Source organism: Pholcus phalangioides, unplaced genomic scaffold (assembly GCF_987345545.1).
Source record: "Pholcus phalangioides strain wild (caught in Gottingen) unplaced genomic scaffold, Ppha-v1.0 ptg000024l_1, whole genome shotgun sequence".
In the NCBI taxonomy this organism is placed as follows: Eukaryota; Metazoa; Arthropoda; class Arachnida; order Araneae; family Pholcidae; genus Pholcus; species Pholcus phalangioides.
This window is the reverse complement of record NW_028301616.1, coordinates 31,679,168-31,697,557: the sequence shown is the minus strand read 5'-3', so window position 1 is coordinate 31,697,557 and position 18,390 is coordinate 31,679,168. Positions and strand designations below refer to the sequence as shown.

The following is an 18,390-nucleotide window of genomic DNA, read 5'->3' as shown; positions in this document are numbered from 1 at the left end:
TCTCGCGACAACAGTCCTCGGTGGAACATTGTCTTAACAGTAGCATGGCAAATATTCAAAATCAAAAATGTACAACAGAGAATTTGGAAAGCTTTAATTCTCACGCTGGTGGGCCTTAGCGCCAGGCACCAGCGGGTATTCCTTGAGAGCCAAAGAAATTCTCACGCTGGTGGGCCTCCTAGTGCCAGGCACCAGCGGGTATTCCCTGAGAGCCAAAGAAATTCTCACGCTGGTGGGCCTCCTAGTGCCAGGCACCAGCGGGTATTCCCTGAGAGCCAAAGAAATTCTCACGCTGGTGGGCCTCCTAGTGCCAGGCACCAGCGGGTATTCTCAAGAAAAATATAGAAATTCTCACGCTGGTGGGCCTTCCTAGCGCCAGGCACCAGCGGGTTTCCTCTAGAAGGATATAGAAATTCTCACGCTGGTGGGCTACCTAGTGCCAGGCACCAGCGGGTATCGCCCAGAAAGATATAGAAATTCTCACGCTGATGGGCCACCAAGCGCTAGGCAACAGCGGGTATCCTCCAGGAGCAACAAAAGAAGTTCTCACGAGTCCTATGAGTCCTATGTTAAGTCTCACATCGAAAGTCAAACATATGTGATAGTCGCTCTATGAAAACATTTGGAACTTGTCTTACCGGGCGTTGTTATGGAATGGGCACTATAACGCGGGGTCGTTATAACGAGCGTCGACTGTAATAATAAAATAATGGTACAGGGATAGCTGTGGACTCTTGGCCTTTTTTCTTGTGCAGCTAGAGGGCTCTCTCTCTTTTAACCCCTTTTCACCATCTCTGTGCTGCGAAAGTTGCGCCTTTCGAATCGAAAAATTAAGTGGCGTGACTGCAACGACTGCTTGCAAAGGACATTTTATAGCTTATTTCTCCGGCACCGGACTGTGACTATAGCATAAAGCGCCACACGTCGGCAACATTTTCAACTAATTTTGAAATGCGTGTATCAGATTTTTACGTCTTTCAGAATAAACATGTCACTTGTTTTATTCGTTTACCGATCGCTGTTTCCGAGTTATTCCATTTTAAAACTAGAGAGTCCTTTGTGGGGACACTCTGTAAAGATCTAAAATTTTTTCCGCCTTCAAGATTTCAAATGTACTCATTGAATTAAAGATCATATTTATATAATCATTGGTATGTTTCGCATTGCTTATAAAGGCATTTTTTTTTCAACCATTTCAACAGGGAAAAGTTGGCTTACCAGGATTGAAAGGTGATAAAGGCGACACGGTAAGATTTGTTCTCGAATATACACCGTCTGCACAACACAAGCAGTCCCCGGACTCAATTTTTAGTGGTTCTTGTTGGTTGCGCTGCGCGCGCACAATCAATAAAAAATCTAGAAGCTTTTTCTGCCTTTCTTTCTAACCAAATCTAGATGTTATGTAGTGTGATCTGAGCACCACCCCCCCCCCACCCAGTATGTTGGATGAACACTTGGTAAAGCATGCATGCTCGGCCCATGGGCCGAATGTGGCTCTCGAAGTCATCTGATGTGGACCGTAACCTGAAACCTAATATTGTAAAAAATGAAGTAAGCCACACATTCCCAGATCACTTATGCCACCTGGGGCATATTTACACATTTAAGTGGCCGCTGCACACTCTCAATTCGACTAAGTGGCCTGCGGTGCATTTTCAGACCGCTTAACCCAATCAGCTCGTATATGACGTTCACGTCCTTTCATAACTGGGCCTTTAATTACGTTGACGTGTGAACGTCACGTCATACTAGTTGATTGAGTAAAATCTGAGTACAGTGTTTACACGCAGGGTATTTAAATCACAGTTGATTGGATTAAGTGACCCGCAGCTCATTTACCATTTACAGATCGCTCAAGTGTCTCCGAAGCACAGTTCCACATCATTTAACTGGCCCACCGTACATTTACGGATCAGATTTAGTAACCAGTGCTCAGTTCCAGATCACTTAGGAACCCGCTACAATTTTCTAGATCCCGCGGCACGTTTTCATACCGATGAAGTAGCACGCACTCGTACGATTTAATAGTTATTTCCATTTTTCGGCAGTAATTGGCAACATATGTTTTAGCGGAAAGTGGCGATGTCCCGTATTAGTAATTCCAATTTGTAGTATTTTTCATGGTAAAAATATATATAGTCATTACGGTAAATGTGATAAATCGGTTACTACGCATAACAATCGGATTTATCACAATTAAGGGTTGTCTATTCACACACATCCGTCACGTCTCGTCTCAGCTGGAAAAATATTCTTATTGCCTGTGGTAGCCTTTACATTCACACTCATCAGGAGCATGCAGCAAAGAATCCTGCCCGTCAGTCTGATTTGCCGTCGTGTTTCGGTTTCTTTGGAAGGAAATTTCTGACAAATCGGACGACCGCCTGAGGGCTCCACTTGCTCAATTCTAAGTAAAATAGTAAAATGGTTTGTTTTCTCTCATTCCCTGTGTCTCACTCCTATTTTTACTTACTCCTATGCTCACTTGCTCATTCGCTCATTTCTGTGCTCGCTTGCTCACTGATTCTCTCATTCAAGTGAGTAATGAAGTGACCAAATCAGTGAGCGAATGAACGCGAGAGAGTGAATGAGAAAAATTAATGAGCAAGCGAGCATGAGAGTGAGCAAATGAGCATGAGAGCGAACAAATGAGCAAATCAATGAGGAAGTGGCCATATGAAAGGAAAGATCAAGTGAGTACAGAAGTAGTGAATGAGCAAGTGAGCATAGGAATAAGTGAACGAGCAAGTGAGCATAGGAATAAGTGAATGAGAAAATCAGTGAGGAAATGAGAAAATCGATGAGGAAGTGGCTATATGAAAGATCAAATGAGCACAGAAGTAGTGAATGAGCAGGTGAGCATAGGAATAAGTGAATGAGCAAATCAGTGAGCACAGAAGTGAGTGAGAAAGCAAGTTAGTGAGCATAGGCTTGACGATTAAGAAAGTCAGTGAGCATAGGAATAAGTGAGGAGCACAACATTGAGCAAGTGAGCAAAGGAGTGAGCGATTGAGCAAACCAGTTGGCAAATTGGTGCTCACTTGCTCAAGTTCCCACTGATTAGCTATAGTCGTTGAATTGCTTGTCGGTAAATTACGTGGCGGCGACTGGAACCCCACCGACACTGAGCTGATGTGTGTGAATAACCCACCCACACTGTAACTGGGTCGGTTGCACCGGCGTCTGTACAAAGGCGCTACCGACGACTGCACTTATGCTTGTGTGAATATAGACTTCTACCGTAACAAAATCACTACATGGGCAAAATACGACAAACATAAAAACTGATGTCCATAAGTATGCTCACCTTAGAAGAAAACGTATCTCTACTCGACTAAAGAGCCATTGTAGTCATATTACATCATGCATTTTTCTACACTTCTAACACTTTTCTGATATTTTTCAGCTGAATAATCTTGTTTTCTTCTTTTTCAGTCTCCAATCAAGTACATAAAGCAAGTAAGTAGCTCATTGAAATATGTAATTATATCATTTCAACAAAGCAAAACAACAACAAAAAAAACCCTTATTTTTTTTATAACTTCCTAACATTTTGGGGAAATTATCGCTCAATAATTTTTTTTTCTCTCCCTTTTCGAATATTAAATAATAACACAAGAAATATTCGCATCCTAATGCACTTTTTAATGGCGAAAGAAACCGCATTCTTTGGAGCGTTCGTGGTTTGTTTTTTTTCCCCCCGATGTTCAATTGAGTTGTCGTCCCGTGAATAACTGTAATTAGTTTAATTTGATGTGCTTGTGTGTCCTTACGATGGGGTGGGAAACATTTCTTATACATTGCATTTTATACGATCCGTTAATGCGAAAATATTTGCATTTCGATCATTTTTAATTATCTTCTAACATGGATTTTTTTGTCTTCCTTTTAGGTCGACAGTCGGTACGGAGGAGGACTTAGCGCTGTAAGTTGCAAATTGTTATTAAAAATTGTCTTCTTTTTTTTTTATGATTTATCGATGTGACAGTGACTTAATAATAATCTCAGTTATTTAAATAAGCAAGTCTGCTTTTAACTAAGATGCCTGAAGGTACTATGGCTATTGGTTTGGTCTCGTGACTTATTTTATTATTATTATTATTATTTTGCTTGGGTGATGCGTAATTTAACGCCAGTTCGACATATTTTGTCGGAAGTTCCATTCGGAAATTCACGTTGGCATTTTCTTACGATGAAAATGCCACAACGTGAGCTTATTTTCAAAAGGAAACATATTTCCACAATTACTAAATTTACAGTGAAAATATACAGTAGCACCTGATTTCTCCGAAATGAAATGCTTTACAGAAGAGGGATATAGCTCAACAGTTAGCATACGGGAGTGGTGTAAAAATATTATTTCTCCTATTTACTCGTACTTATATTTTGCCACTGCGAAAATTATTTCTCCCATTCATTTGCCGACAGTCAGCAAATTATTTTTCCTATTTATTTATTGTTTGCCTAACCTCTAATTATCCCCCCGCCCCTTTTATATATATTTTGCTGGTCCGCAAATTATTTCTCCCATATATGTCGGTCCGGGAAATTGTTCAACTATTATCCCTGGCCCGCAGTTGTAAGAAGGTTGAAGAACACTAGTCGAAAAGTACCGGCGCTTTTCATTTTAAAAAAATGTTACAATAATTATGGGTTTCAATTACTCACTTGTGGTATATGATTTCAGGTTATAGGGCCACCAGGACCTGCAGGGCCACCTGTAAGTATTCAGAATTTTTTTTTAATCCGTTATCGAATCTTTTTATTTTATGTATCATGTGTAAATTATAATTTAGCTATTGTATAACTACAGTCTACATTCGTTATTACGACCCCCCCCCCGTCCCCCAGAAAACGCGCGTTATATTAGGAGGTCGTTATATCGAAAATCAGAAAACAAAAATTAGCTTTATAAAGGAATTAATTAGAAATAAGAAAATTACATTAATCATTTGTCATAATGTAAGCATTGGGCAGTGAAAATCCACTATAGGTAAGAAAATAATAAAATTGTAATCATTTTAATTGCATCCACGCACTTATGTATGGAATTCTCTAATGTCAAGGGTCGAAGCCAAACATAGTTTTGGCAAACGTAGAACGTAGATTTTGTACATTTCTTTGCGATAATGAGGTTGTGCAAAGCTGAGTTCGGACGTGCCACTGAATTTGATGGTCTTTGAAATAGGCCGTTGTATTGGATGGAAAAATAACGTGGGACGAATAGGAAAAAATTTGGGACTTGTCGCGTACTGGTCATTATACTGAAACAGTCGCAATAGCACATGGTCGTTATAGCAATTGCCGGACTGTAAAGGTTAATATAACTTTAATCGTGTTCCGAAAATTCATCACCAACAAACAATTCATCGACGAAATTACGTAGTGACTAGTGAGTGAGTGAATGAGCAGGTGAATGAGTGAGTGAACAAGTAATTGATCAAATGAGTCAAGAGTTAGTGACTGAATAAATGAGTCAGTGTTGTGAGAGCAGATTAGCAAATGAGCAAGCGAGTGAGTTACTCATAACGTCACTCACTCGGTAACTCACTCCCGCTCATTCGATCATTCATGTTGATCACTGTCTCCCTCAAGCGCTACTTGGTCACTCACCCACTCACTTGTTCACTCATACGGTCACTCGCTCAGTCTCTCACTCAGTTGGTAACTCACTCATTTTACGATCACGTTTACTCACTCACTTGGTCATTCATACGGTGACTTCGATCACTGACTGACTGGTAACTAACTGTTGTGGTAAATTTTCCTATCGGTGCATCGGGAGAGGCGGTAAATTTTCCGTAAAAATAAACTTAAATATTATAAATGGGGCAATGGCTTAAATTGACAATAGTTGATAAAGCCTGTATATGTTAAAAAAGTAAAAAAAAAAATCTAAAATTTATTTATAATACCTTTTATGATTTCACAGGGACCCAGAGGAGTTCAAGGACCTCCCGGAATTAAAGGAGATAAAGGCATGGATGGACAAAAGGGTGAACCAGTAAGTCTAGTGCGAAATGAAAATCTAAATCACAACGTCCCGATTGGAAAATCGGTTTAATTTTCCGTTTCAAATTATTTTCGCAATTATTTGAAAGATTCTTACTATGTATTTTAGGGTGATAAAGGTGACAAGGGAGATCCAGGACCAATGGGTTTACCGGTATGTATTTTCCACCGAGTTTTCTGACTTAAAAATACACACCCGTCCAGAATTAAAAGCGTTCACTATTTTGTGCCAGAGAAACTGAAATAAGAGTATCTAGGAAGATAGACATTTTTCTGCCCAAACGAAAATTCACATTAATTCACAGTAAGTTTTCTGAACATTGTTCAGCGGTTGTCAAAAAATCGAATAGAATGCTTGGTCTCATTTTCAAAAAGGTCTCTTCGCGTTCTCCTAAAGTCATTCTTCCGCTTTTTCGAGGCTTAGTTCGTCCTGGACTGGAGTATGCTGTAAGGTTTTGGAGACCATACCTACAGAGGGACATAGACTTGGTTGAAGGGGTGCAGAGAAGAGCTACGCGTGTCCTTATTGGCACACAGGGCTTGAGTTATGAAGAAAGACTTCATTTTTTGAATATGTTTACATTGGATGAACGCAGGTGTCGAGGAGATATGATCGAAGTGTTCAAAATTTTCAATGGGATGGATAGGATGGACCATGAACTTTTAGTACACCGCCAATCGACTGCTTTTACAAGGGGACACCAGTATCGATTGGTGAGGGACAATGCAAGGTTATGGTGTCGCAGGGAATTTTTCTCCAATAGGGTTGTTAATAAATGGAATAGCTTACCCCCGGAGGTAGTAAATTGTAACGCAATTGACACGTTTAAAAAGAAATACGATAAACATGTTGGGGTAAATCGAGAAGCTATCCATTCTTAGAATAAGACAACCATAAGTATTCTTTATGGGCATTGTATAATATTTTATCATGTGTATATATTGTTTGTAATTTGTGTTAATTGCATTTTTAATTGGGTTGCTGTATTTTTGAAACATATGACAACCATATTTTTATGGGCATCTTTTTATCAGCCACCTCGCTGGGCATTTTGCCTGTTGTGGTGTTGTATTTGTATTTGTATGCCAGCTCTGAAATAATTGCTCAACATTCTGTACGAAGAGATAGATGGCGTTTTCTCAGCCCAGGATATCAAGGAAACGTTTTATTTTCTGGATATTATACTGAGGTGAATTCGGAAAGAAAAGTCATCTTGTCTCCGCCGGGACTCGAACCCTTGCCCAGTATGCAAGAGTCGAGAGTCCCGGTGGAGACAAGATGACTTTTCTTTCCGAGTTCACCTCAGCATAATATCCAGAAAATAAAATGTTTCCTTGATTTTGTACGAAGTTCGTTCAAAAAGTATCCGACCATAATTTTTCGTGCTTCAACCAATAAAGCAAGTTACCATTCGGTATTTTAGGAAAAGAAGTTGGAGTGGCCAAAATTACGAGAATGTCCCGTAAAATAACCGGAGAAAAGTTGGGAAAGACTAGCATAAATGAATGGAAAGAAGCATTGTCCGTTAGTTTATGCTGTTCTTTTCCAATTTTTTCTCCGGTTTTTGATCCGAATATCTTAGCAAATATTGCAGTTGAAAACATGGGAATTTTTTTTTTGTTGTTGAGCTCGCAAGAGACACGGCAACAATTTTTGAATTGAAAGTTGGAGGATAGGGAGATCATATAAAAATTGATTTTTTTTTATTTTGTGGCACACTGTATTTTCACTCTCAAAACTGGTATACATGGTAATATATACAAGTCCATAACAGGCAAAATGCCCAACGAGGTCATGCATTTAGGCATTTTTTTTTTAAATTGAAACTATACCTCCACGAAGAACGATTGATGAGATAAAGGCCGAATCAGGATTTACAGGGACACCCTGTATACACGCTTCTGACCCGCGGACTGAAAAGGTTGTGCAGTGTGCACCCCTGCTTTAAAGCTTCAACCATTCCAATGTTTACTCACCCCTACAAGTTAAGAAAAACATAACCGTTCCAATACTTGAGGTGAACTAGTGCATAGCTTATGCACTATGAGAACACGGATTTCCAAAATCGAATTCGTTTAAAAGTAGCGAAAAATGTCTCTAACACACGAAACACATATACAAACGTACATGAATCTCGAGAAGACAGAACTCTATTGTATTCAATCGAGCGTCATCCACACAGTTCTTTTGATTCAATGCTTTTTCTTGCTGTTATATATATAAGAGATTTTTATTTTCCTTTTTTCCTCTCGTAGGGACCAGTTGGAGTTCGCGGGGAGCCTGGAAGCCCCGGCGAAGATGGAAAGCATGGTTCCATGGTGAGATTTAGCCCACTTCTGTGTGAAATAACATTTTTACGACTCAATGATCAATAACTGGCGAAAGAGTAGCAGAAAAAGAAACTACAATATGTATTATTTCTCCACCGTTTTTTTTTTCTTCTCGCTATTATTTCGTCAGTTGAACACAGACGTAAGGATAACATTTTGAGATTTGATTTATTGCTTTATTGGATCGCCGTTTAATATGATCCACCTTTTTTCTTCTTTCTTTCGCAATTCGAAGAGGTTTCTGCAATTCCTTGGAATTCTAACATAAAGCACCTGCCGTAGAAAAAGTTTTTATAGTTTTTTTAAAGGAATGGTATCTTTGAGCAATGAAATTGTTGTGGATAGAGAGGAACTTTTCTTATTACCGATCTTCTAACGTTTAATGTTGTATGTGGTTTTTTTTTTTTTGGCTGGGCGTTATCATCTACTCTCACACGGGGAATTTTTGTTTTATGCTATACACTCGGCCATAGTCAAGCTCCAGAATGTACTTTTCTCGAATGGCATTACTGTTCATCGTGGAACCGCTCAGCATCTGCTTGATAGCATTCTAGAAATCGTCGACTTTCGTGATTTTCCATTAATGTTTTAATACATGCTGAAGATCATTAAAGAGAAATTTGAGTATATTTTTGAAGTTAATACGCCTTTCAATTCATCTGATGACACTAGGTGCATTCGCTAAATGCTGCGTAGTCAGACGAGAAATAATTCAGACGTTTATTTCTCGAGAAGTATTCAAAATATATCGGTGCTTTTGATCCCCGCTGGTAGATTTCATTAAAGCGTATAAACTTCTGGTTTTAATACCTCTTTTGGTCTGGGAACCAGGCCCGCGGCCCGATTTTGCAACAAAGTGTCTTAAAATGCATCTCGAAAGGTTCGTAACGCAAATATAAGCCAATTGTGTTGCCGGATAGACATTTCTGAGACAGATCCAATGATAACGCTCTGGTTTTATTACCTCTTCTGGTCTGGGCATCAGGCTTGCGTTTCGCTTCCGTAACGAAATTGTTTATACGTTATATCTCGAGAGGTTTGTAACGCAAATAGAAGCCAATGGTGTCGCCTGATAGGTGTTTTTAAGACAAGTTTAATATAATGCCAATCTATTTTCAATGCCTCTCGCGGTCTGGGCACCAAGCTCGTGGCCCACTTTCACAACGGAATGGTTTTACGCTATATCTCGAAAATAAATACAATGGTAACTACCGTCTGTTAGTCTGTTAGGTGTTCCAATGTGACAAATTCGATATTACCTATTTCATCAAGTCAGTATCTATCACGCGATTCAAGGCACAAAGAACGTATTCGCGTCAAAACTTACGGCCGCATAAAATTAGTATACGGGGTCTTTCACGAATGAAAAAAAAAAATCTACGGTACCTTATTGAATGCAAATAAAAGATGAAAAAATGACCCAAAGTACTCGCAGATTCATGATGTAGCCTACGCCATGCATATTGTAAAGAAATTATTACACAGGTAACATAGTTAGAGCTCTCATCCTCGGGTTTATATTCCCCCACTTCGGCTAACCGAACCTTGGCTAACGAAGAATTTTTCGACGTTGGAACTGCTTCGTCTAACGAATATTTCAGATGACAAAAACACGTTCGTTGTCATAAGAGAGCCACGTAGTGAGCTGCCAATTATTAAATTAATAATACATTTTCATGCCAATCAAAATGAATTCAATCAGTATCTGTCACTTGTCACCTCGGAATCGCTTTCCCTACACATTTTCCTTTCAGACAGATTTTGTAGCATTCCATGTAAAGTAAATGATTAAGCCAAGAGGAAAAAGAAACAAAAGTCTCCCACTTAAATGGTTTAAATTCATTCCGTAAGACTTAGCTCCAAACTGAACAAAATTTTTAGAAATGAAAAAAAAAATTAGTTCAAATTTTTGTCGGTATAGAGCGCTGTGCGAAGCCTAATCATTGGGAATATGCAAATCAGTCAGGGTTTGTCCCGTTCCTCCAACAAAGCTTGTTTTAGTTAATAATCGTTACTGAAATTAAGGACAAAAGTAATTTGCGTAGCTTAAAAATTGTGTTATAATGAATATGGCTATATAAATACAGGGTATCCCATAAATTCTAAAATAATTTAAAAGTTCATAAAAATTGAAGGAATATTTGAAGTTTTAAATATAGATATTTTTTAGATATTTCCTTTATTTGAAATTTTCAAACACAGTTACAAAACATTCAAAACGGTCAAAAAAAACATTTAAGGGCTAAGCAAGATTGTAAAGCCACAAAACAATACATCGATAGATATCTGTCGGAATAAATAATAACGAAAGAAAAAATCCACATGTATATAACACCAAGAAATAAGTAGCAACAGAAATGGAGTTGATGGACAAAAAAATTGGCATTCAGTGGCGTATGCAAGATAAGAGAAGATTACATTACACAATGTCAAATAGACAATTTCAATTTTCTTGAGTTAACACAACCAAGATTTTATATTTATATTAATTTAAAAAAAGATGTACATGAAGATTGTTCACTTATGAACTGAGGAAGTAAATTAAATATTTTCGGAGCTAAGTAAAGAAAAACCTTTTGAAAACGAGTTTTATTTAGCTTTGGTACCTGTGTGGTACGACGTCTAACTTGTAATCCAGATCTATGTAATTTCAGATTGAGGGGGGGGGGGTCACTTCTTTTATGAAACATTTTTAAACTTTTATAAACGTACAAATGTTGTAGATACAAATACAAGGCCACAACAGGCAAAATGCCCAACGAGACGAGGCGGCTGAGAAAAAGATGCCCATAACAAACATGGATGTCATACACTTCAAAAATACAGCAACACAACCAGAAACAATATATACACATGATAAAATATTATACAATGCCCAAAAAGAATATTATGGTTATCTTATTCTAAGTATGGGTAGCTTCTCGATTTATTCCAACATGTTTATCGTGTAGAGGGAGTACCTGTAATTGATTGAAAAGTGGAAATGTATGCGTGAGTCTATTTTTACTCAGAATGATACGGATGAAGATTATTTTATTATTTGACTTGAATTTCAGTATATTTGAATGCGGTTTGCAAAAAATGCGGTTATTCTCACGCGATGAGGGATTTTTTCAATACAGGAAAAAAATTAGTTCGAGTTTTTTGTCAGTAAAGGGCGCTTCACAAAACCAAATAACAATTGATTGGACCGGAATTTTTCTTCAATTTCTTCTGTGTTCAAAACATTCATAAAGATTCGGCCGGCGAATCTTGGCTGAAGTAAAACTTCACCAATAGCGCTTTTTTTTTATACACCAATGTCAACATCACTATGAAAACTTGATGTAAGTGCCAGTAACAGGAAAATTCAGAAATGAGCTGTTGATCACATATCTGAGATCAGAATTGAGTTGTCTCCCTGCATCTTATGGGACTCTGATTTGCTTCTGTGCAGCATGCTCTATTGACGAAAATTGAAACTAATTTTTTTATACCAATAAAGCAACCCCCCCCCCCCCCCATATTTGTGAGAAGAACTTCTTCGCAAACTGCATTCAATACCAATTTTTTATACTTTTTTGAATTTTTAAACTATTTACGAATTTGTAAAACACGCTGTACGCTTCGGTTAACATGTTAACACGAAAGTTATAATTCTAACATTGAATACTCGAATTCCTGGTGCACTGGTATATAGTGCATATTTTTGGTGCTGCTCTGTACGAGCTGGATGGAGAAGTTAAGAAGCTGTAACTATCACATACAAACAGCTTCTTAACTTCTTCATCCAGCTCGTACAGAGCAGCATCAAACAGGGAAGCTTATGGGAGTCTTAAAGACTCGGTACGCCCTGAGAAAATGTATCTACCTCAGTCAGTCCTGGTGCATTGAAAAAGCACAATTTTTTTTAGACACTCCTTATATTGAATATTATTTTCCACTGCAATAATTTTATATTTACTAATTTTTCTTAACTTTCATTTATTTTGTTTTTTTTTCCCCTGACACAGTTTTCTTTTGTTTTGTCTACCTGATTAACATTATAACTAATTTCTTTGTTTTCCATTTCATTTCCTACTATTTCAAGGTGGATGATGCATGAACGGGCCTATATTCTCAAGAAGGTTCTGTGCGGGGGATGACGTTTAACAACACCGATATTCAATAACACATTACAGAAAAAAAAAAAACTTCCACAACATGCAATAAACACTGAATAGTTAACATGACACGTGAATGATTTTATGACTTTCAATATCTTGTAGAAAAAAAATCACAATTACCTTTGTTTGATACATTCATAAGTTTTGACATAAATATATTACTAAGTAGAAAATGAACTTCGACGATTATCACTCGAAATACAAAACTTCAAAACAGCCGTTTCATGGCTATTATAGCCCCTTCTTCAGTGGAAAACGGTCTGTTATAGCGCAGAACGCTCGCTAAAATAAAAACCACGTGGTCGGATAGAAAGCCAACGCCCAAATGGTGATGCTGCCGGAGAAGAGATAGCGATGATGACTGATACGATTATTAAAATTCAATATTTACAATGAAAACTTACGATAACAATTTTTTTTTCCTTCAAATCTTGCTTGGAATTGATTATAGTCCAATGATAAACTCCTCTCGATGCAACGATATCCTTTACTACGATAAATCCCTCTATAACGATATTTTTTGACGATATTTCGAAACCACTACAACGCGATATTATTGATATTATTTATATTTCACTCAAAAAATTCTGTATATTTTTCACTTTCTGTATATTTTTAAATTCCTCATCAGTTTTGTTCTATTGACGATATAACATATGCGATAATGTATACGATATGTATTTTGCACTAGTGTGCTTACGGAAGCGTTAATGAAGTTGCCATGAAGCTGATTTTCTGTATAGTACACAAAAGCTCTGCGCGCTAAGCCACTTTATAGTGTGGAACAACTAACTTAGTTTCATTAATCAATTACATTTACAACTTTTTGTTGCGAAAAAATGCTCATAAATGCATTTCATGATGATACAAACAATGCCCATTCGGAAGAGACGCCAATAACAACTTAGATTTGGCGGCGACCGATGATGATGTTTCCTCTCGATGTAACGCGATAGCCTCGCTACAACGATATTTTATCTTGGATCCTCAGAGTATCGTTATATCGAGGTTCCACTGTATTCAAGGTGATCGATATTCAAAAATCATTTGAAAATGTTCTACACCCCTCGATTTAGATTTCTTCGAAGCGCCTTTTTTTAATGTTTCCAAAAATTATTTTTCTCTAGTGATTCCGACAGCGCTCCTATATTTCTCCAATATTTGGGCTCATTTCGTAAAATTGCCACTCCATCATGGATACGCTCCGTCTAAATAATCGTAATAATATCAAACATCATCATCACTATCTGTTCCTCTGCCATCATAATCATCAACATTCGCACTATCGCCTTCTATCCACCACACTTTATTCTAGCGAGGGGTCTGTGCTATAACAGACCATTTCCCTACTGAAGAAGGTTAATTTACTATATTAACTTTGAAACATTTTTCGTTTGGTGTTTCGATTGTTTTTTGAGTGATATAATCGATGCACTTTATTTTCTATACTGTGCTCAAAAGGTACTTCTTTTATTACTATGCGCTTGAGTCTGTAAAAACATTTTAATCACTTGTGCTTTTTTTCTCTGTATTACAGGGTCCACCGGGCTTGGATGGAATGAAGGTGAGACATTTTAATCCTTTAAGCCGTTTTAAAACTTTTCTAATCCTCATTATAACTGCCACAATAGAAATCACTTAACCTTCTAGAAATTGACACGTATTTTAAAGAAGATTTCTTTTTTTCGATTGGGCAAGAGCTGGTAAATGCTTCCCCCTGCCCCCAACACCAAAAATACTAATAAAAAAGCGAGGAGAAGAGGGGGAAAACCGTCGTTCTCTGTTATTTATGCTGTACGCGATAGCATCGTCCCTCTAACTCTCTCTCCCCGTCTGTTATCAGACTTTGAACAAAAGCTGTCTGCCCACTGGTAGTTGATTGAGAGGACGGAGGGAAAAGAAAACATGTTATCAGGATAAGAAAACTTGCAACTTTATCTGGGTTCGGGGTCGCCAAAATAAGAGCATTTTAAGAACTCTAGATGTTTCTGGATTTCCACAATAAAGCGAATCAAGTCAGACGAGATACCTCGGGAATGCCACCGTAAGGATTAAATTTCCCGTTACTTTAATCGGTATTTAATATTATTCATCATGTCGTTGGGTTTTTAATTTTAAAAGAAATCCTCGTATATTATGTTATTATATTATAAAAACACCCCCCCCCCCCATTATTTATCAACAATTTGCGAATCTGATACAGCTGTAAGATCAGATTATATATAAAGAAATTACACTTTTAAACCCTTTCCGGGTTTTATAAATTTCATTGATCCGCATCATAACTGCACAGTGGAAATAACCAAACCCTCTTTAAAATTTCATATCTTTTCTCAAGAAGAAGACTTTTTCTGATTTTGATAGGTGATAGTGCTTCTCGACGCCGCCCGCCCCCCCCCCCAAATACGAAAAAAACAAACCGTGGGGGGTGGGGGGAATAGAAATAGTCCATATTTTTCCTATTATTTACTCCAGGGGTTCTGAACCTTTTTTTCGGCCGGGACCCAAAATCAACGACATTACCAACTTAGCGACCCATAGGTTTGTTTTTAATTTAAAAACTCTTATTAAATGTTTCTGATTAACATAATGTTTATTTTATGATATTAGTGAAACCAGTTCATAGTGTCTTGACAGGTGGGCCAATAGGGTCCTAGCCCAGGACTTTGAATCAGGGCCCTAAATAACCGAAAATGTTCACTAATTCTGAAATTATAAATTTCATGAATTCTGAATTTTAGTTACTTCTGTAACTTTTTTCCTTCATGAATTCTGAATTTACATGCAACTTGGCATTATTTCTCCCATTTATTTAGAAATTACTATCCCAACAATATCTTCTATATATATATATATATATAAAATTGATTTTTTGGGTGCGTGCGTGCGTGTGTTTTCTCTATATAAATCTACAATTTTACATCGATAATTGCCAAATTTTTCATATATATACAAAATGGGAACCGACTTGAACAATAGGCTACTTTAAAATTTCGTCAGAGCAGAGCAAATGCCCCAAATGGGCAAAAACTGTCGGGCAACAATGATTTCGGGCCTCAACAATCACTTTCGGAACGTTTACTTGGTTACCGTGGTTTCTTAGCAATGCGTTTCAGACGTGTATATGCCTTTACAATGGTTTGTCACTTCTTTAACGCTGCCAGCTTAGAAATACGAAGCCCAGAAAATTAAATATGAAGTAATTAACCGGACCTATTTTTGAGTTGGATATCCATGCGATAACATTGATTTCAACTTTTTATTTACATCTTCTGAACCATGAAAATTAATCTCTCCGTAATGTCTTTTAATATTCAACTGCATAAATTCATATAGTTTAGGTTTTTTTAATATTAGTTATAGGCCCATAAAGTAATCGAAGAAATTCCACAGCTTTAACTAAGCATTTTTGGAAGCTGAAACAGGCAGATGAATAACTTGAAGTTCAGGGGGGAGAATCGAAATATTTAGCGCCCCTTAAAAAAGGAGAAAAAAATATTAATTTCTACGCGTCATTAAATATAGATTTGTTTATTCCATGAGTCGTGCAGGAAGTCCTCATATTGGTTACCTTCGACTCGGTTTGTATAACCCTCAAAGAAAGAGGGAGATATAACTTTATCCAAAAGGCCTCATTGAAGAAAACCCGGGCCGAGCGTCGGGTATTATAGCCTAGTAACCAAATAAAATTTAATATAACCAACTTTAGAACGAAATTTCAGTTAATTTTAGAAAAAATTTCCTTTCATTTTAAGACAAAATTATTCTGAAACTAATGAAAAACTTTCATCAATTTTGAATTCTACAGTGGTCCCCAAAAATGCATGCGTACCATCCTAGGCCGCTAAAACGTGTAGCGTTAAGACGCTCCTGAAACCAGTGCTGTAACGAATGCATTTATAACGGGATTGTCAGTGGATTCTCACGTACGTCACATCTCAGGTGCCCCTCCGACACAAGTTGGGTCGCAACCCTTAAGTTAGGAACCGCCACTGTACACAGGGGTCTTCAACGCGTGGCCGTCGTAGCTTTTAGAAAATATATTGTTATTTAATATATCTTTTTCAGAAAATACCTGAAAAAATTGAAAGACGATTAACTACTTTATGATCAAGGACGTAATATTGAGTCCAAACGCCAGTGGAATATAAATTCGAACAACTTCACTCTGTTTTCTTTCCTCTTTTCTCATCATCGCGAACCTTTGTTGCAACCCTATGAAAAAGTAGTTCCTTTCACCTCCGTGATGTATGTATATACATGTAAGAGCGAAAGAGAAAAAGTAGGTGATGGTGCAAAGAGAAATCTACTTCTATACTACTACTACCTTCGTCCTTATCTTTAAGTATTACAGATAAGGAACTGTAACTCTCTCTCTCTCTCTCTCTCTCTTATCTGTAAATATTACTGATAAGAGAGAGAGAGTATTATAGAGAGATAAGTATAAGATATCTTATACTTATCTGTGTGTTATACTTTTATTATTTGATTTCGTTTCTTTTCTTACACTTTTCGACTTTTTTTCCTTCCTTTTTCCTCACATGCGGTTAGTTTAGGACAAGGTTACCATATTTATCGCTGCTTCGTCAAACAGAGATCATTCGAATTTTTTGCCAATCACTTGTAAGCGAAGGGGTTAAATTATTAAAAAATTATTCGGTAAAGCCCAATGTGAGATTGGGATAGAAAACATGCTTAAGTATGAAAAAAAAACACAACGCAATCTTTGAACTCGTCAATGCCGAAATAAAAGGGTTTTAAGGTTTTTAAGGAGGAGTGATATCTCGTACTTGTCAGTGAAAACGTGGAAAATTTGGAAATATTTTATATGCGGATATTCAATGATATGCGTGAACTGAGTGTACATGATGTTTATGATTTGTGAATTATTCATTGAATTCATCTAGTATATATATTAAATTGTATAATGAAGAAGGTCAGTTTCTTCTATAAAGAAGTTTCTGAGGCTAAACGGTTGTTATCGGTGTGAGTTTTATAGTGATGACGACAGCCCGAGAACCTCATTTTCTATTGATGACGACATCGGAACCTGATTAGTTAAATTTCTACGACGTTCGGTTTTTTATTAGCTTCAAAACACCTTATATTAGTCCTTTCATAGCTCTGCGAGGTATTCATTCATACCTGAAATTTTTACGATCTTAAATGCGCTCTACCCGGTTTCATTTCGGATAAGGGATGTTCTACTACCTACTGTGGGTCTCGCGTGAATGAGCTATGGGGGAGAGAATTTCCAAAATAAAAGCATTTGATAAGGAATTTCTTTTCAGTTTTGCAGTGATAATAGAAATATATCAAACCTGATAGACTGCCTCAACTCTTAAATGAGCTGCTTAACATATATATATATATTTATATTTATGTGTCATGTAATACAGTGAAACGCTTATAAAACGGTACTCAAGGGACCGAAGGAATGTGTCGTTATAACTGCACAATGTACAGTCGGCCCTCGTCAATCGGGCAATCCTCCGGAACCAAAATTTCTCTTATAGAGACAACCTGAAAGTTTCCGCTAAGCCCTTGCAGCGGTGACCCCGACATATCTCGTCTAACTTGATCCGCTTTATTTTGGGAATCTCGAAATGTCTGGAGTTCTTAAACGTTCTTTTATCAGAAACCCCGAGCCCAGATGCAGTTATAAGTTTTCTTTTCCTGGTAACATGTTTTCCTTCCTTGCCCGTCCTCTCAATCAACTGCCAGTGGGCGGAGTCAGCTTTTGACTGTCACTCATACGGTCACTCACCCACTTAGGGTCCGTTCAAGTATTACGTCATCATCGATGGGGGGGGGGATTTGCTGACTTTTGATGGCAAGGGGGGAGGGGGGGGTTGGGTAATGCTTACGTAATCAACCACCCCCTTATGAAAATATGAGTTAG

General features: G+C 37.5%; 1 protein-coding gene across 8 annotated transcripts in view; it reads left to right on the top strand.

Moving 5' to 3' along the window:
- LOC149069231 (uncharacterized) overlaps nucleotides 1-18,390 on the top strand; it is a 299,332-nt gene that overhangs the window by 243,047 nt on the left and 37,895 nt on the right. For all 8 annotated transcript variants that reach the window (XM_089250662.1, XM_089250660.1, XM_089250665.1 and 5 more), the window contains 8 exons: nucleotides 1,203-1,247; nucleotides 3,436-3,459; nucleotides 3,893-3,925; nucleotides 4,688-4,720; nucleotides 5,933-6,004; nucleotides 6,122-6,166; nucleotides 8,269-8,331; nucleotides 14,026-14,052. In XM_089250662.1, coding sequence (XP_089106788.1) covers nucleotides 1,203-1,247; nucleotides 3,436-3,459; nucleotides 3,893-3,925; nucleotides 4,688-4,720; nucleotides 5,933-6,004; nucleotides 6,122-6,166; nucleotides 8,269-8,331; nucleotides 14,026-14,052 — 342 coding nt within the window. The remainder of the gene's footprint in view (nucleotides 1-1,202; nucleotides 1,248-3,435; nucleotides 3,460-3,892; nucleotides 3,926-4,687; nucleotides 4,721-5,932; nucleotides 6,005-6,121; nucleotides 6,167-8,268; nucleotides 8,332-14,025; nucleotides 14,053-18,390) is intronic.